The 15314-nt window shown below is 36.8% G+C and overlaps 1 protein-coding gene across 1 annotated transcript; it reads left to right on the top strand.

Annotated features, from left to right (window-relative positions):
• The first annotated feature begins 1647 nt into the window (after positions 1–1647).
• Positions 1648–6477, top strand: LOC121381064. Its single transcript, XM_041510154.1, has 3 exons — positions 1648–1744; positions 2980–3111; positions 4041–6477. The coding sequence occupies exons 1-3, from the start codon at positions 1687–1689 to the stop codon at positions 4310–4312; spliced, it is 462 nt and encodes a 153-aa protein (XP_041366088.1). The 5' UTR covers positions 1648–1686; the 3' UTR covers positions 4313–6477.
• Positions 6478–15314: the final 8837 nt, after the last annotated feature.

Genomic DNA, 15314 nt, shown 5'->3' with positions numbered 1-15314 from the left:
AAATGCAGGTGTATCCATCTTTTTAAAAAGTTGCCTTTTGGGGGGGGGGGGGGGGGGGGGGGTGGTGGTGGTGGTGGTGGTGGTGGTGGTGTGTGTGTATGGGTGGTGTGTGTGTGGGGAGGTGGGGGTGGTGGAGGGAGCTGTCGCCAAGCTGAGTACAGCCGCATACTGTATTTGGCTTATTTTTCTTTGGTTTACACATGGGAGTAAATTTTGTGCAAGCGTTTGCGGCTTAAGGAGTTTTTTCTAATTTTTTAAAACCGATTCATATGTATTTTACTCAATTTCTTTTTTTATTGTTTCAAAATACACAGAACATTCACAATTGGCGTCACTACGACTGAAACAAATTTACAAAATCTGCAATAGACTAGTCGAAAGACGCAATCGACCGACGGTCAACTAGTCAAATTATAAATTACTTTACATTTAACTGTGTAATTTAAATAATGCAGATCACAAGAACTTAAACAAAAAAAATCAGTCACGGCGGAGCAGGGGGAGGGGGGCAGCTGGGCGGATCTAACCCCCAATAATTCTGAATCGAAAATATTACTTGTAGTAAATCTTGAAGAATGCAAGAAATTGCATTTCCGGTCATCTAGTTTTCTACATTTTACGGGAGTAATCGACGGCCCAAAGGGTCGCGCCCCCGGACCCCCCCCCCCGAATTTTTAAAAAATCTAGAATGCAGGCCGGAGATGCATTTTCCCGCATTCTGGGAAGTAAATTTGAAATGTATCTTTGCCTCAAAATGTCAATTTTGTTTTTTTTACACATCCACGGACGGACCTCGACAGACTATTGGGGGTGCGTACGCACCCCTCGCACCCCCCTTGCGTACGGGCCTGTAGACAGTTTGAAGTATACGTGAAAATAAGTGTCACGGGATGTTTCTAAAGAATTATCAAATATTCAACATCCAACAGACGATTATTACTAAATCAATGTGCCCCAACAGGCGCGTGTGCTGGGGTGGGGGCGGACGTGAGTTTCTGAGATCGAATCCACCACTACTCAAACGATTAAATTATATTATATATATTTTCTGAGTAGCATGACTCGAACCCCCTAAGAAATATCGCTCGCCACAGTCTAGTACCCTCTCCTGCATAATTCCCTGCAGTCATCTAAATAATGGAAGGAAGGATATGTTTTATTTAACGACGCACTCAACACATTTTATTTACGGTTATATGGCGTCAGAGATATATGGTTGAGGACCAAACAGATATAGAGAGAGAAAGCCCGCTGTCGCCACTTCATGGGCTATTCTTTTTTGATTAGCAGCAAGGGATTTCTGTCCCGGACCAAATCACTGACTATCCAGAGACCGGGCCCGGGACAGACATGCTTGAAACCCTAGTGGTATATAAGCATGTAAATAAAAATTGGTAATGGTGGCAGCAAGGGATCTTTTATAGGTATCATCCCACAGACAGTCCCGATAGTACATACCACGGCCTTTGTTACATCAGTTGTGGAGCACTGGCTGGAACGAGAAATAGCCCAGTGGGGCCACCGACAGGGATCGATCCCAAACCGACCGCGCATCAAGTGAGCAATTTACCACTGGGCTACGTCCCGCACCCTTCTAAATAATGGTGTCATTCACAAACTTTCAAAGTACCGTGATTATCTCCCCTTAGATTGTTTACAGGTGAGGTCACCTACCTGTTCAAAAATATGGGGACTCGATGGACGATCGCCGTTTTAGCCTTCATTATGGCCCTGATCAAACACAGTAAGTATTACGTAGTCGTGCGAGCATCCCTAACACCCGATAGACGTGATTTACAAAACACATAATTATTTTTTACTGTGCGTGAGACATTTACTGGTTTTACCTGTCGTAATTGGGACAAAATGGCGGACAGTCAAAGCAAAGGTATACGCTGACAGGTGGGAAAAACTGAATGGACCCATCGCGTTATCTCACGAATTGCTATTGCGCTAATGGCTTTCAGTTAATTAAATAACGTATTTAAATCGACATAATTGTTTTTGAATGCTTTTTTTTTTATTCCTTTCCAATTACTCTAAATAAAATGTGTTCGGAAACAAATGTCAATGAACAAAACCTCATCCCAAACACATACTTTTTTGTTTGAAATATATTAGGTAAGGTGCACTATGAATTTTACAAAGGTAGTTCATCTGGCAGATGTACAGCTTGTGTATACATGTATTAAGTCATTAAAGAGACATACCATAGTTTTTAAACACTAATGCATATTTTTGACTATTAGAGCCCTTTTTGATAATTGAAATCATACTTTAGTTAGTTTATTGTTTAGATTATCCATTTCTGTACATTCGAAGTGTTTTTGGTCATCCTGGTGTTTTTAATATCACAAAATGCATTTCTCATATTTAAAAAAAATGAACGTGCGTCTGAGAAGTAACAGTTATGGAGTAGAGTTTTAGTCTATTTTTAGAGGGTATTTCCCTGTTTCAAAGTCACAGACTCAGGTTTCACTCAGTTGTAACTTTATCCAAACATGTTACAGGTTTGTAGATGAACTAAACTTAGTGTGCATTTTCATGGGCTAAAACTAGGGTGTGTGTCTTTAAGACGTGATTTGTGTGCTAATTATTTAAAACAGGCCAATAAAAGCTTATTTTTAAGTTTAAACCATGAAATGGATTGCTTCCACTAATGTCAGGGCTTGAAATAGTGGCCTACGAAAAGCAGTCCATTGTTTTCCCCTAGCAGGAGAATTTCTGTTTTACCTGCTAAAACTACTAAAAAATCGCAGGTAATTTTTCGTGAGAAATGTACATGAATATATGATTATCTCATCTGCTATTTAGTTAAAGGGACAGACCCTAGTTTCAACCCGTGAAAATTAACAATACGTTTAGTTAATCTACAAACCTGTAACACATTTAGATAACATATTTTGAGCCTGTAACTGGCACGTTCCTGCGTTCATTTAAATACCAGTATGCTGACAATAAGGTATTTTCTGTTTGTAGCGGAGAGTATCATGTGTCATCGTTGCTACAGTGCTATGGGAGGTTGTGGAGATGAGGTAGTTTGGCGGATGTTTCCTTGGAGAGACTGTGGGCCGTCAAATTTCTGTGTCAAGGTCGTTGAAGAGATTCCAGGTTTGTACAGTATTTGTAATATTTCCTTGGAGCAGTTCCACAATTTTTGTTGAGGAACTAAAAAAAAGGGCACTTGTTAGGTTGATGGTTTTTAGTGAATTCATCATGAACTCATTATATGTTAGTATGATAAGTAGGACACTTAATGTGCACATTTCATTTCAACTTATTTTCGTGCTTATATCCAATTAAGGTTCAAGCATGCTGTCCTGGGCACACAGCTCAGCTATCTGGGCTGTCTGTCCAGGACAGTGAGTGAGTTGGTTAATAGTTAGTGAGAAAGAAGAGGCCATTTACACCTACCCATTGATCCCGTAAGAACTCGGTCTGGGTTGAAGCCGGTACCAGGCTGCGAACCCTGTACCTGCCAGCCTGTTGTCCAATGGCTTAACCACGACGCCACCGAAGCCGGTGTAATGTGCACATAGGTGATAGTGTATACAACCAGAATTCCCCTCTGGATCTGCCCCTGCATGATGATCAGTAGATAGAATTGTCACCCCATAGTTCATTCATCATAGGATAATTTAACTACAATGATACTTTGTAATGAAAATGTCCTACATACAAAGCTTGGAATTTTGGATGTTGAATGAGATATAGAATGTCATTTGATAATCAGGTGTAGGGGGCTGTAGAAAGCTCATAGGATCGAACCCCCTCATTGGACCAATTTTCTGATTTGCTTTTTCCTCTTCCCCAGCCAGTGTGCCACAACTTGTATATCAAAAACCATGGTAAGTGCTGTCCTGTCTGTGGGAAAGTGCATATACAAATTCCCATGCTGCTAATAGAAAAATATAGCATGTTTTCTTTTAAGACTTTTTATGTCACAATTACCAAGTATTTAACATTCAATAACCAAAGATAAATAATTTAATGTGCTCTAGTGGTATTTTTAAACAAGACAAAACTTTTAACTCTTTCAGGTGAACAACCTAAATACATCCGAGAGTGTGAACACATACTGCTGCAATCCACGCGCCATCGCTTACAGATGCCCAACCTTCGTCGCCATGGTTACTGTACACCGGCTCGTAAGAATGACCCCTCGAACCCTCTTCAGCTGACGAATTCTAACATAAAGTACTGTTTCTGTAACGAGTACAACGGCTGTAACACCGCACCGTCCCAAACAGTGATCACGATGCCGCTGATGATGTTCTCTGCAGTGCTGACTTTGGTGACAAAATTATTGTGATTGGAAAACAAAAAAAACAAAGGAAAAAGTACTTTTAAAATTAAGAACTTTGGTTGTAAAACCCCAAAAAAAAAAAATGAAGAGTACTTTTAAAAAAATAAAATGTTGGATTATAAAATTAAAAAGAAAAACATTAAAAGTACTTTTTAAAACTAAGGATTTTGATTTTAAAGAAATCCCAAAACAAATGAAGTTCTTTTTGAAAATTATTTATCTTAAACAAAGAAATAAGATGAAAAGTACTTTTAAAAAAATTACGGACTTTGATGATTATTTTTTAGCAAAAACCCAAAACAAAATGTAAAGTACTTTTTAAAGTTAAGAATTTTAATGACAAAACCAAAAACAAATTGAAAAGTACTTTTAAAATTAAGAACTTTGGTTTATAAAAATCCCCCAAAAATAATGGAAAATAAATTTTTAGAATTAAAAACTTTGATCCAAGAGAACTTGATTTGTAATGCCTCATTTCTGTTTGGTCATCATGAGGTAATCATTTAAGTAAGACTTCTCTTGGTGATAAACGTTCTATAAGAACTGGACAAGTAGTTTCCTGATATACTTTAAAGAAGTAATGACTTGTTTATTCCTTGTAAAGAACATTCCATTTGTTGACCCTCAAATGCTTAACTATGCTTTTAACGGGATAACTGTATGACATTTTTAGTGTATTTATTGTTTTAAAATTGTCATCTTAAAATTATATTCCCATTAAAAAATCTATTTTAAAAAAGAGGCATATAATATTTGATTATAATGGTACAGGTAACTATAAAAATACATTCCTGAAGTTTTAAAGTTTTATATGGTATATTTTAATGTTATCATCTACAGTTGCCTTAAAATGACAGACCCTAGTTTTTAAACACTAACACAAATGTTTCACTATTAGAGCCATTGGTTTTCACTAAAATCAAACATTACTTATATGTTATTGTTTAGATTATCCATTTCCATACAGCTGAAGCGTACAGCTGGTCATCCTCGTGTTTCTAATACCACAAAATGTATTTTTCATATTTTTAAAAACGCATGTGCATTATAGAGATAATAGACATGGAGTCAAGTTGTAGGATATTTCACTGTTTTAACACCACAGACTTGTCTTACTCGGTTGTAAGTTTATCTAAATGTGATACAGGTTTGTAGATCTATTAACTAAACCTAGTGTCCATTTTTATGGGTTGAAACTAGGGTCAGGGACTTTTAAGTATCATTAATAAAGAAATAGATTGAAAAAAACCCAGTGGCAGATCCAGAAAATCCATTCGGGAAGGGGTTGGGGGCTCCAATGCCATGTGGCCACATACATTCCTGAAGGGTTATATATATATATATAACTCACAAAATGTGGGGAGGGCCGTGTCCCTGGGCCCCCCCTTAGATCTGCCACTGAAAACCAACCTAAAACCCCAGTTATTATAGTTATTTGATACACACTTGATGTTTTAAAAAATACTAAAATTTAGAATGAATTTATTTTTGGTATACGTTCTTTTTATTTTTCTTTGTACAAAGAGCGAAATGTTTTAAGTCTTTGGTGAATACAGTTTTTGTAAATAGCACAGTTAGTAAACCTATTAGTTTAATTAATTTGTTTTAATATTTGTATGTAAATCCCTTTTTAAAAGTAATTTTGTATGTGATTTGAACCTGAGTATGCTTTACCATAGTTTGCAATTGACATAATTTAAAGTTATAATTAGATACACTGAGTTGAACACTTTTAAGCAGTCTGTTATTTTTTCTTCCTTTTTTAACACAATTCTTACTTTAAAAATATTTGTTGTATATTGAATTTGTTTTTATCAAGATATTTTTATAAATACAAGTGTACATCATATTTTACATTGTATATATATTATTATTATGCTGAATACATACTATATTAGTGTTAATAATAATTGTAGCTTGTAATTCCTATAAGGATAAATGATGTATAAAAAATCATTAAAAGTGTTTACATTACATGTATCCATTTACATAAAATCAGTTATGACAGATTGAGTAATTTCATCATTTGTTAACACGCTTTACCATTTAAATCAATCTTCACTAACACATATTCATTAATTCTTGTTCATCATATATGCAGTCATTTTATATACTAGTACAGTGTAGTAGTCTTGTACATTTTCTAGATTTAATAAACATTTTTTTAATTATTATGTGTTAACTTTGTCTTGTTATTAACATGGGATGGAGATGTAGCCAAGTGGTAAAGCACTCGCTTGGTGCATGGTCAGTTTAGAATCGATCCCCATTGGTGGGCTCATTGGGCTATTTTTTGTTCCAGCCAGTCCACCACTACTGGTATATCAAAAGCCATGGTATGTCCTATCCTGTGTGCATATAACATATCCATTGCTACTAGTGGAAAAATTTAGTGGGTTTCCACTCTAAGATTATATGTTAAAATGACCAAATGTTTGACATCCAATAGCCGATGATTAATAAATCAATGTGCTTTAGTGGTGTCATTAAACAAAACAATTTTTTTTTGTCATTAACATTTATATTTGATCTCAGAAACAACTGTTCACTTATGTATACACATGATGAGGGATTTTATATTTTACTGTATTTTATTATTCAGCATTTGAATGCCTTTGGTATATTATTATGTGAAGTTAGATGAAGAAACCACGAGAACTGAAGTTTGTCTTAAAGCGTCGCATGTTCTATAGTTAATTCGGTGCTAAGGGAAATAACTCTTTGATTGTGTTCGGATATAGCCACAAACCACAGTTATCTTCCCATAACGTCCGCGAAAGAAGTTTGCTGTTTGACTGATTATTTCATGGCAGACAGCTTTGAAATGTTAATTATTAGACTGAAGTTTGCAGGGGAGAGCATGTAATTAGCAAACTTGTAACTTGTTAACATTGAAGACTTTTTTTTAATGGTAATTCCAGCCCATTACGTTTTGTGTAAAACGGGTGTACTCAGGCCAGGTTTAGTAGGTGTGTTTGTTTAAACCAGTACAGTGCTGTCCGGTGTATCGGCGCACCTAAGCATTCAAGGACCATTTTCTATGTGAACACTGTGAAATACTTAATAAAATGTGCCTCTCACCAATGAAGCAGTGCATAATCTGAAATACACTACAAATTGGTTTGTGTCTATAGTAAATAAACATTTTAAAATGTTATCTTCCCATTTGGTTGTCGAAAATCCGGAAATTTGACCGCGCAAGTAGTCTGCTGTTTGACTGTGATTATTTCATGGCAGACAGCTATGAAGTGGCAACTGTTTGACTGAAGTGACAGGGGATAGCATGTAGTTTGTAAACATGTGTAACTTGTTGACATTGAAGACTTGTTTGTGGTAATTCCGGCCCATGCAAAAGTAGTGCTTTTTGTGTAAAATGGGTGTACTCCGGCCTGGTTTAGAGGGTGTGTCTGTTTAAACCAATATGCTGGGAGAAAGAGCTGGACAACAGGGGTTGTCCTTTTCAGGGTATGTGTCCCCCCCCCCATGCAGGCAAAGGTACATACAAAACTTCACGGGCCTGCTGATATTAATAAAAATGTTATAGCCACTAAGGCTATATAGAAACATATAGCGAAATTAATTGTGGTCTGAGGCCTGATATCTCTTGTATCTGAAACGATTTGCATGTCCGGTGATTCGGCGCAGTAGATGTGGATTGTTGACCCTACTATTTATAGACCGCCGATGACCTCACTTTTAGCCCTAAACGCTACACTATTGTCCCAGAATTATTTTAGTACTTATTTGTTTTGTCTTGTTAAAAATATTACTATGAAAATGAACGATCACACATGACCCATCTCATGATCAGTTTCGGAATCGTTTTCTTGAGTGGCACAGTACTGCAGATGCATACATGTTCATTGTCATGCATGGCTAAGATGCCTACATGGATTTTATTTTTCTTGGGTAGATTGTGCACACACGTGGATCTTATTTCGCTATTATTTTTTTTATAACAATGTGACAATTGTGAACTGAAATGACTGTCAATTAAGGTGTAAAACTTTCGTTTTGTTTGCATTTATCTGTGTTTTCCTTTTCAGTTTAAATAAAAATAACCGAACAAAAATAATTACATTTATACTTTAAAAATGCGGGAAAGGTGTTTTAGACTGGTTTTATCATTCTTAATATCAATAAGGCTGACCTACTTCGCGTTTATATACACGAAAACAGGTGAATGATTTATTTTGAAATTATGATATAATTATTGATAATTCTAAAAAAAATAAAAAATTAATTGCACCCTTAACAAATATGTTGATACTTGATTAACCATTGAAAAAAGGAATTGAACTTTAATTCGTTAAAAACATCGAGAACATGACAACTTCCTAAACGTACTTAAGCAAAATACCAAGTGCGCCGATACACCGGACACGGATGTATACTGGGAGAAATATCTGGTCAACTGGGTTATCCTTTTTAGGGTATGTTGCCCCCAGGCAGGTAAAGCTGCATAAAACAAAATCTATCGGCCTTCTAATAATAAAAGTGCTATAGCCACTAACGCTATAAACAAACAGGGTAAATAATTGTGATCTGTGGCCATATATCGAGAATACTACATGAGTGGCCGTTAGATACCATTTATCTTACAACGACTTGTTTTATAGGGTATCTAACGAGCGAAAGCGAGTTGAATATGTTTTTAAACAACAAGTTTTAAGATAAATGGAATGTAGTATTCTATTTCTTACATATTCTCAAGAACCATCTTTTCAGCAAATTTTTACATTTTTGGGGGACAATAAGTTATCAACAGACCTTGCGTTTGTAGCTATCTTACGCATCACAGACAAATGATTGTCAGGTTAACTATACGTCACAGTGTAATCAATTTCGATCGTGCTGTTTTTGCATCGGATCTATGGCATTGGTGACCTGGTCACCACCTAGGAGCAGCCAGTCGTATGTCTTGAAATTGTTAACACACGTACATGTGTTAACATGTATGTGCTATCAAAAATAACGAATGATGTTCTCAGCAACGGGTGTGTAAGAACATGTAAATAGTATTGTCTCCCTTCACAAACTAGGGTTGGTGAAATCACCTTGATTTAATAATGGACACGTTGACGTATAATAATGGACAAGTCTACTGGAATTTGGAGGGGGTAATAGTATAATGCACATTTTCAGTCGGTCTAAATGACCATCAAACAACTTTTAAATGCTTTATATATATATAACACACCCATTTAACTATATATATATATATATATATATATATATATATATATATATAAATAGAGGATTCGTCACGAGTATTTTTAATATGGAAAATATCAACAGTTTATATTAATCGGTATTTGTCGAGGCTCTGCCGAGAAAAATACCGATTACAGTAACTAGACGAGGTTGATATTTTATATATTAAAAAACACAAGTAGCGAATTCTGTTTATCCTATAACATTTTTAAAATAACATTCTAATTTTTTTTATATAGTAAATCACAGTACTAAAGTCGCCGCCATCGATAATAAATAAATAAAGTTTGTTTTATTTAACGACGCCACTAGAGCACATTGATTTTTTACCTTATCAGCGGCTATTGGACGTCAAACATATGGTCATTTTAGAGGAAACCCGCTGTCGCCACATAGGCTACTCTTTTACGACAGGCAGTAAGGGATCTTTTATTTGCGCTTCCCACAGGCAGAATAGCACAAACCATGGCCTTTGTTGAACCAGTTATGGACCACTGGTCGGTGCAAGTGGTTTTACACCTACCCACTGAACCTTGCGGAGCACTCACTCAGGCTTTGAAGTCAGTATCTGGATTAAAAATCCCATGCCTCGACTGGGATCCGAACCCAGTACCTACCAGCCTGTAGACCGATGGCCTAACCACAACGCCACCGAGGCCGGTCCCCATCGATAATATGACGTCACCACGATTAACACATATTAGTTTGACGTCACGCATTTTAAACAAATCTTTGAAAACGTTATGCTCAGGTACACGGGTCTTGTTGACTTGTAAGCAAATGACCCAACCACAGCAACACATTACCTAGAGACCTTGCAAATTTGCATATCATTATTAACCGGGTTAATAATATAAGTTGTAGAAGCATCACGAGGGGTATATGGCTTTTTATGTACCCTCTGTGTGTTGTTTTACCCCGAGCCGAAGGCGAGGGGGTAAAAGAGCACACAGAGGGTACATAAAAAGCCATATACCCCGAGAGATGCTTCTACAACGAATTTATCTTGCCGACATGTTAAACCATATAGCCAAATAATCAAAATAACGCCAGAAAATAATTGTTAACACTTTATTAACGGAGCCGTACCACGCGGACGCGAACGAAACCACTTGCCAGTGACGAAAAATAGTTCCGTCGATAAAGGAGTTTTTAACTTCAAATGTTTGTAATACGAAATTGTCTGAAACAGATATTAATAACAAAAATAAAAAACAGTTTTTTTTTTATTAGAAATGTATGTAGTAAAAAACAACAACAACTGTTGCTAATCGCGCATTAATACAATAACACCACGACCGTAATTAGGTGGCCGAGTTTTTAAAAGTATTGAAATAGTGTATTTTATAGTAAAAATAAAATTAATTATGTATACTTGGTTGATTATCAATGTTATTTATAATCTAATTATTGCTTTAGCATTAACTGGGGCGGCTGGATACTGTTGGAAATTACAGACGGGGTATAAGAGAATTTGGCTCCGCCCACAGGGGGATAAGGGATTTGTCCAACGGCAAACAACCAATGGGATTAAAGAATTTTACATGAAGGCGAGATAAAGTAAATTATCACATGGGTTTATGATATGGATATCATGGGTAAGTTATAGGATAAATATAAATATATACACATTGTATATATATATTGCTGTTAACAGTGGGTGTTTTCGAAATGGCTATATACGTATAATTAATTTCATAATGGTGCCAGATTCTGTGTTTTTGTAAAACCACACATACTTTTTAAAATACCGGCCTCGGTGGTGTAGTGGTTAAGCCATCGGACTTAAGGCTGGTAGGTACTGGGTTCGCATCCCAGTACCGGCTGTTACCCAGAGCGAGTTTTACAAACAAAAGGGTAGGCGTAAAGCCACTACACCGACTGTTCACTCATTAGCCACTAAACCTCTAAACAGACAGTCCATATAACTGAGGTCCCAATGTTTTTTTGCAAATGTTACGTTTATGTCCTATTCGATATTTGTTTTCTTTGCATTTACATGAAAACAAACCCAAACCCCGACAGATTTTATATACAAATCATCATATAAAATGCACGAAGTTGACTTAATTCCACTTTTTAAAAATCTCTGTGTCTTTTGAATGCACGTTATTTCTCCTATAAATAACTAAGGTCATTTGCATATCAAAACATTGGGATCTGAGGCTACGTGAAGGCCATTATAGCTTGTTTCACTAAATCAAGGTTATTATTGTTTTGCAGTGTGTAACAGCATTGTGTAATCTTTCCGTTAAACATAGATGTAAACAAACAGAACATGTAACCCTTTCTTGTAGGTGCATTATATTTAATAAATTTAGCTAATGTATTATGTATTTTTATTTTATTATATCAATTATATATTAGCATACCATACCTAACCTAACACAACTGAGGTGTAGCACAGTAATAAACACAGGTGGGCACTTTGTTACGTAATACCTCTGCGCGACGGTGGTCGAGCTGTACCCTTTAATACACACCCGGACCAGATGCGCAGGCCATGTGGCCAGTAGTTACGTAATACCTCCGCTAGTTCGGTACGATCGGGGTATATTTGGCGAACTAGGCGACAGTAAGTCTAGGCTTCTAAGAAAGATATGCCGTCTTGGTCGCTGTGGAAAATTCACATGATACGTGAGGTGCCGCGATGTACCCCCAGGCGATATTTGGTTTTATGATAAATAGCTAGGGTTTTAGAGATATCGGGGAGAAACATAGGAAGGCTGCAGGGGAAACGGACGTCGTCCACTGAACGAAATATATAAGTTCAGTCCGGACGTGGTAATTATATATTATTTCTGCTCTGTTGTATAACCTTGATGTGATTGATGTGACTTTAAATATTTTAATACTGTATTATACCAATATTATTTAGACGGTGCTGCCGGTCATCTGACGCAGTAAACTGTAGGCTCACTGTCTAAATAATTATTAAAGCTTAGCCAGTCATCCTAGAGGACCTAGGTAAACTGTAGGTTATTGTCTTTATTGTGATTAAGTCTGTATTACAAGGTTACTGAACGAGTAGTAAGGGTTAATTAAAAATTAACCAGTTAGGAATAGAGTTGTAATTCCTTTATTAATTAAGTTCCCCTGGCAGCGTTTCTCAATTATCACACGTTACTGAATGAGTAGTTAAGGGTTAATTAAAAAATAACCAGTTAGGAATAGAGTTGTAATTCCTTTATTAATTAAGTTCTCCTGCAAGCGTTTCTCAATTATCACACGTTACTGAATGAGTATTTAAGGGTTAATTAAAAATTAACCAGTTAGGAATAGAGTTGTAATTCCTTTATTAATTAAGTTCTCCTGGAAGCGTTTCTCAATTATCACACGTGTGGGTGTTGTGTCACGGTGAAGTGATTAGAATATTGTGTAAACTAGACACCTCGAGATTAACTAATTAAGTGATCAGTTCTGGGTTGTTATTATTTGTTGTTGTTAATTAACTACTGCGGCAGTACATTTGTCAGCGTAGGTTAATACAGATTCCAAAGTGTATTGTGTTTTTGTTGTGTTTTCTAGTGAACTAAACATGCTATAATAATATATACTTTATATAAGATCTTATCTCTGATCATACCTAGACGAGCCACGCGGTTATAACTTCCTGTTACAGAGAGATCTAATAGATATACAGTTAGGAGAGATATTTGGACAATCGTGTTTCATTCAGTTACGGGTATTATAGGATCCCCGTGACAATGAACTTGTGAAAAGTAACAAATGTGCAAAGCAATTTGTTACTGATGATATTGCTGAACGCCATGGGCACTTGTGTCTAAGACTGCCGCCAAGACATTCTGAACTCAATCCGATAGAACTGATCTGGAGTCAAGTCAAAGGGCACATAGCTCGTCATAATGATGGTAAAATGACCACGGTGCGGAGAGTACTTGCACATGCATTGAACTCTGTCACACCTACACACTTCTCTGACGCAGTTAAACATGTAATAAAGATCGAAGAAGATTTTAGAAAACAAAATAGTTTTATAAGAAATAAAATACCCCCTATGATAGTCCCCCTTAACGAAGATAGTGATGAAGAAATGAGTTCGTCGACTGATTAAGTTATTTCTCCATACCCATCAGGAGTATTACTTTAATGTATGCATGAACTCTTTAACACCAAAAACAATTTATTTCCATATCATTCACTATCAAACAACCTAACAACCTATAAACTAATCGACTAGAAATGCATATAGACTACACATACATACGAGAGAAATGTTTATTTAACGACACACTCAACGCATTTGATATACGTTTATGTGGCGTCAGACAAAACGGTTAAGGAGCATTATGACAGTGAGAAAGAAACTCGCTACCGCCCCATGGGCCACTGTTTCCGATAAGCAATTTTGATAAGCAATAAGGGACGTTTTATATGCACCATCTCATAGACAGGATAGCACATACCACAGCCTTTATACATCAGTTGTGGTGCACAGGCTGGAACTAGACACAACTGTGGGATCGATCAGTCGACCTACCATGAGCGAACGCTTTACCTCTGAGCTACGTCCCGCTCCATATACAAAAGAAGCCTTAAGTGGGGTTGGGGTTGTGCAGAGGGTTACACCTCCACCAATCGCATGCATACCATATTCTTCTCTCTCTCTCCCTATAACCATAGATTAAAATATGTTGAGTGCATACATAAATGACGTCTCTCTCTCTCTCTCTCTCTCTCTCTCTCTCTCTCTCTGTCTCTCTCTCCTCTCTCTCTCTCTCCATAGATCTAAAATATGTTGAGTGCGTCGTTCTCTAAATGTCTCTCTCTCTCTCTCTCTCTCTCTCTCTCTCTCTCTCTCTCTCTCTCTCTCTCTCTCTCTCTCTCTCTCTCTCTCTCTCTCCTTCAGCGCGCGCGCTTGTGTATTCCACAATATAATTATAATATTTGATACATATTTTTTTTTCAAACTGAGGTTTTGTCACTTGAACTCCCCACCTGAATCCGCGCCTGCTTCATGTTTACAGATATTTTTTTAAATATAGGTCATACTACGATTTGTGCGGATAGGACGATAGAACCGAACATTAGTTTGAAACGCACTATAGAATGATGCTTTTGATATGCAAATGACCTTAGTTATTTATAGGAGAAATAACGTGCATTCAAAAGACACAGAGATTTTTAAAAAGTGGAATTAAGTCAAATTTTATATGATGATTTGTATATAAAACCTGTCGGGGTTTGGGTTTGTTTTCATGTAAATGCAAAGAAAACAAATATCGAATAGGACATAAACTAACATTTTGCAAAAAACTTTGGGTCTAAATAATTGAACAGGATAATAATATATAAATACATGTATAAATATATTTAAAAAAACACATATCGCTGCTGCTACAATGAGGGGGTGGGGGAGATATGTCCACCCACTTTGTAGCAGCAGCGATGATTTTTATATATTTATACATCCCCTTTCAGGACAACGCCCGTGCTCACCGGAGTCAGAACATACCACAGTACCGTGGCCAGCCCTAAGACCAGACCTTTCACCCATTGAGCACATGTGGGACATCATCAGACAACCAACTTGCCTGAATTAAGTGCCGCTCTCCAAGAGGAATGGGACAGGATCTCCCAAAATGTTATTGAACGTTTAATCAGGAGCATGCCACGACGGATTCGTGCGTGCTTGGCGAACCGTGGAGTTTTTACCCGTTACTAGTGCAAATATTGAAAATGTCAAATTGACAAGCACCACCCCTGTTGCATATCTGTGTCTCCTCCGGACCTACAACATTATCCTGGCTAGAATCTTTAATGCCAATGAGTG

The sequence above is a fragment of the Gigantopelta aegis genome, chromosome 9, assembly GCF_016097555.1.
Source record: "Gigantopelta aegis isolate Gae_Host chromosome 9, Gae_host_genome, whole genome shotgun sequence".
Lineage (NCBI taxonomy): Eukaryota > Metazoa > Mollusca > Gastropoda > Neomphalida > Peltospiridae > Gigantopelta > Gigantopelta aegis.
Note: the sequence above shows the minus strand (reverse complement) of the source record. Positions and strands in the feature narration are given on the sequence as shown.

Coding starts and splice junctions, on each gene's coding strand:
- LOC121381064 (XM_041510154.1), top strand. CDS start 1,687: ATGGGGACTCGATGGACGATCGCCGTTTTAGCCTTCATTATGGCCCTG. Junction 1,745..2,979: donor TATGGCCCTGATCAAACACA/GTAAGTATTACG, acceptor TTCTGTTTGTAG/CGGAGAGTATCATGTGTCAT. Junction 3,112..4,040: donor GGTCGTTGAAGAGATTCCAG/GTTTGTACAGTA, acceptor TAACTCTTTCAG/GTGAACAACCTAAATACATC.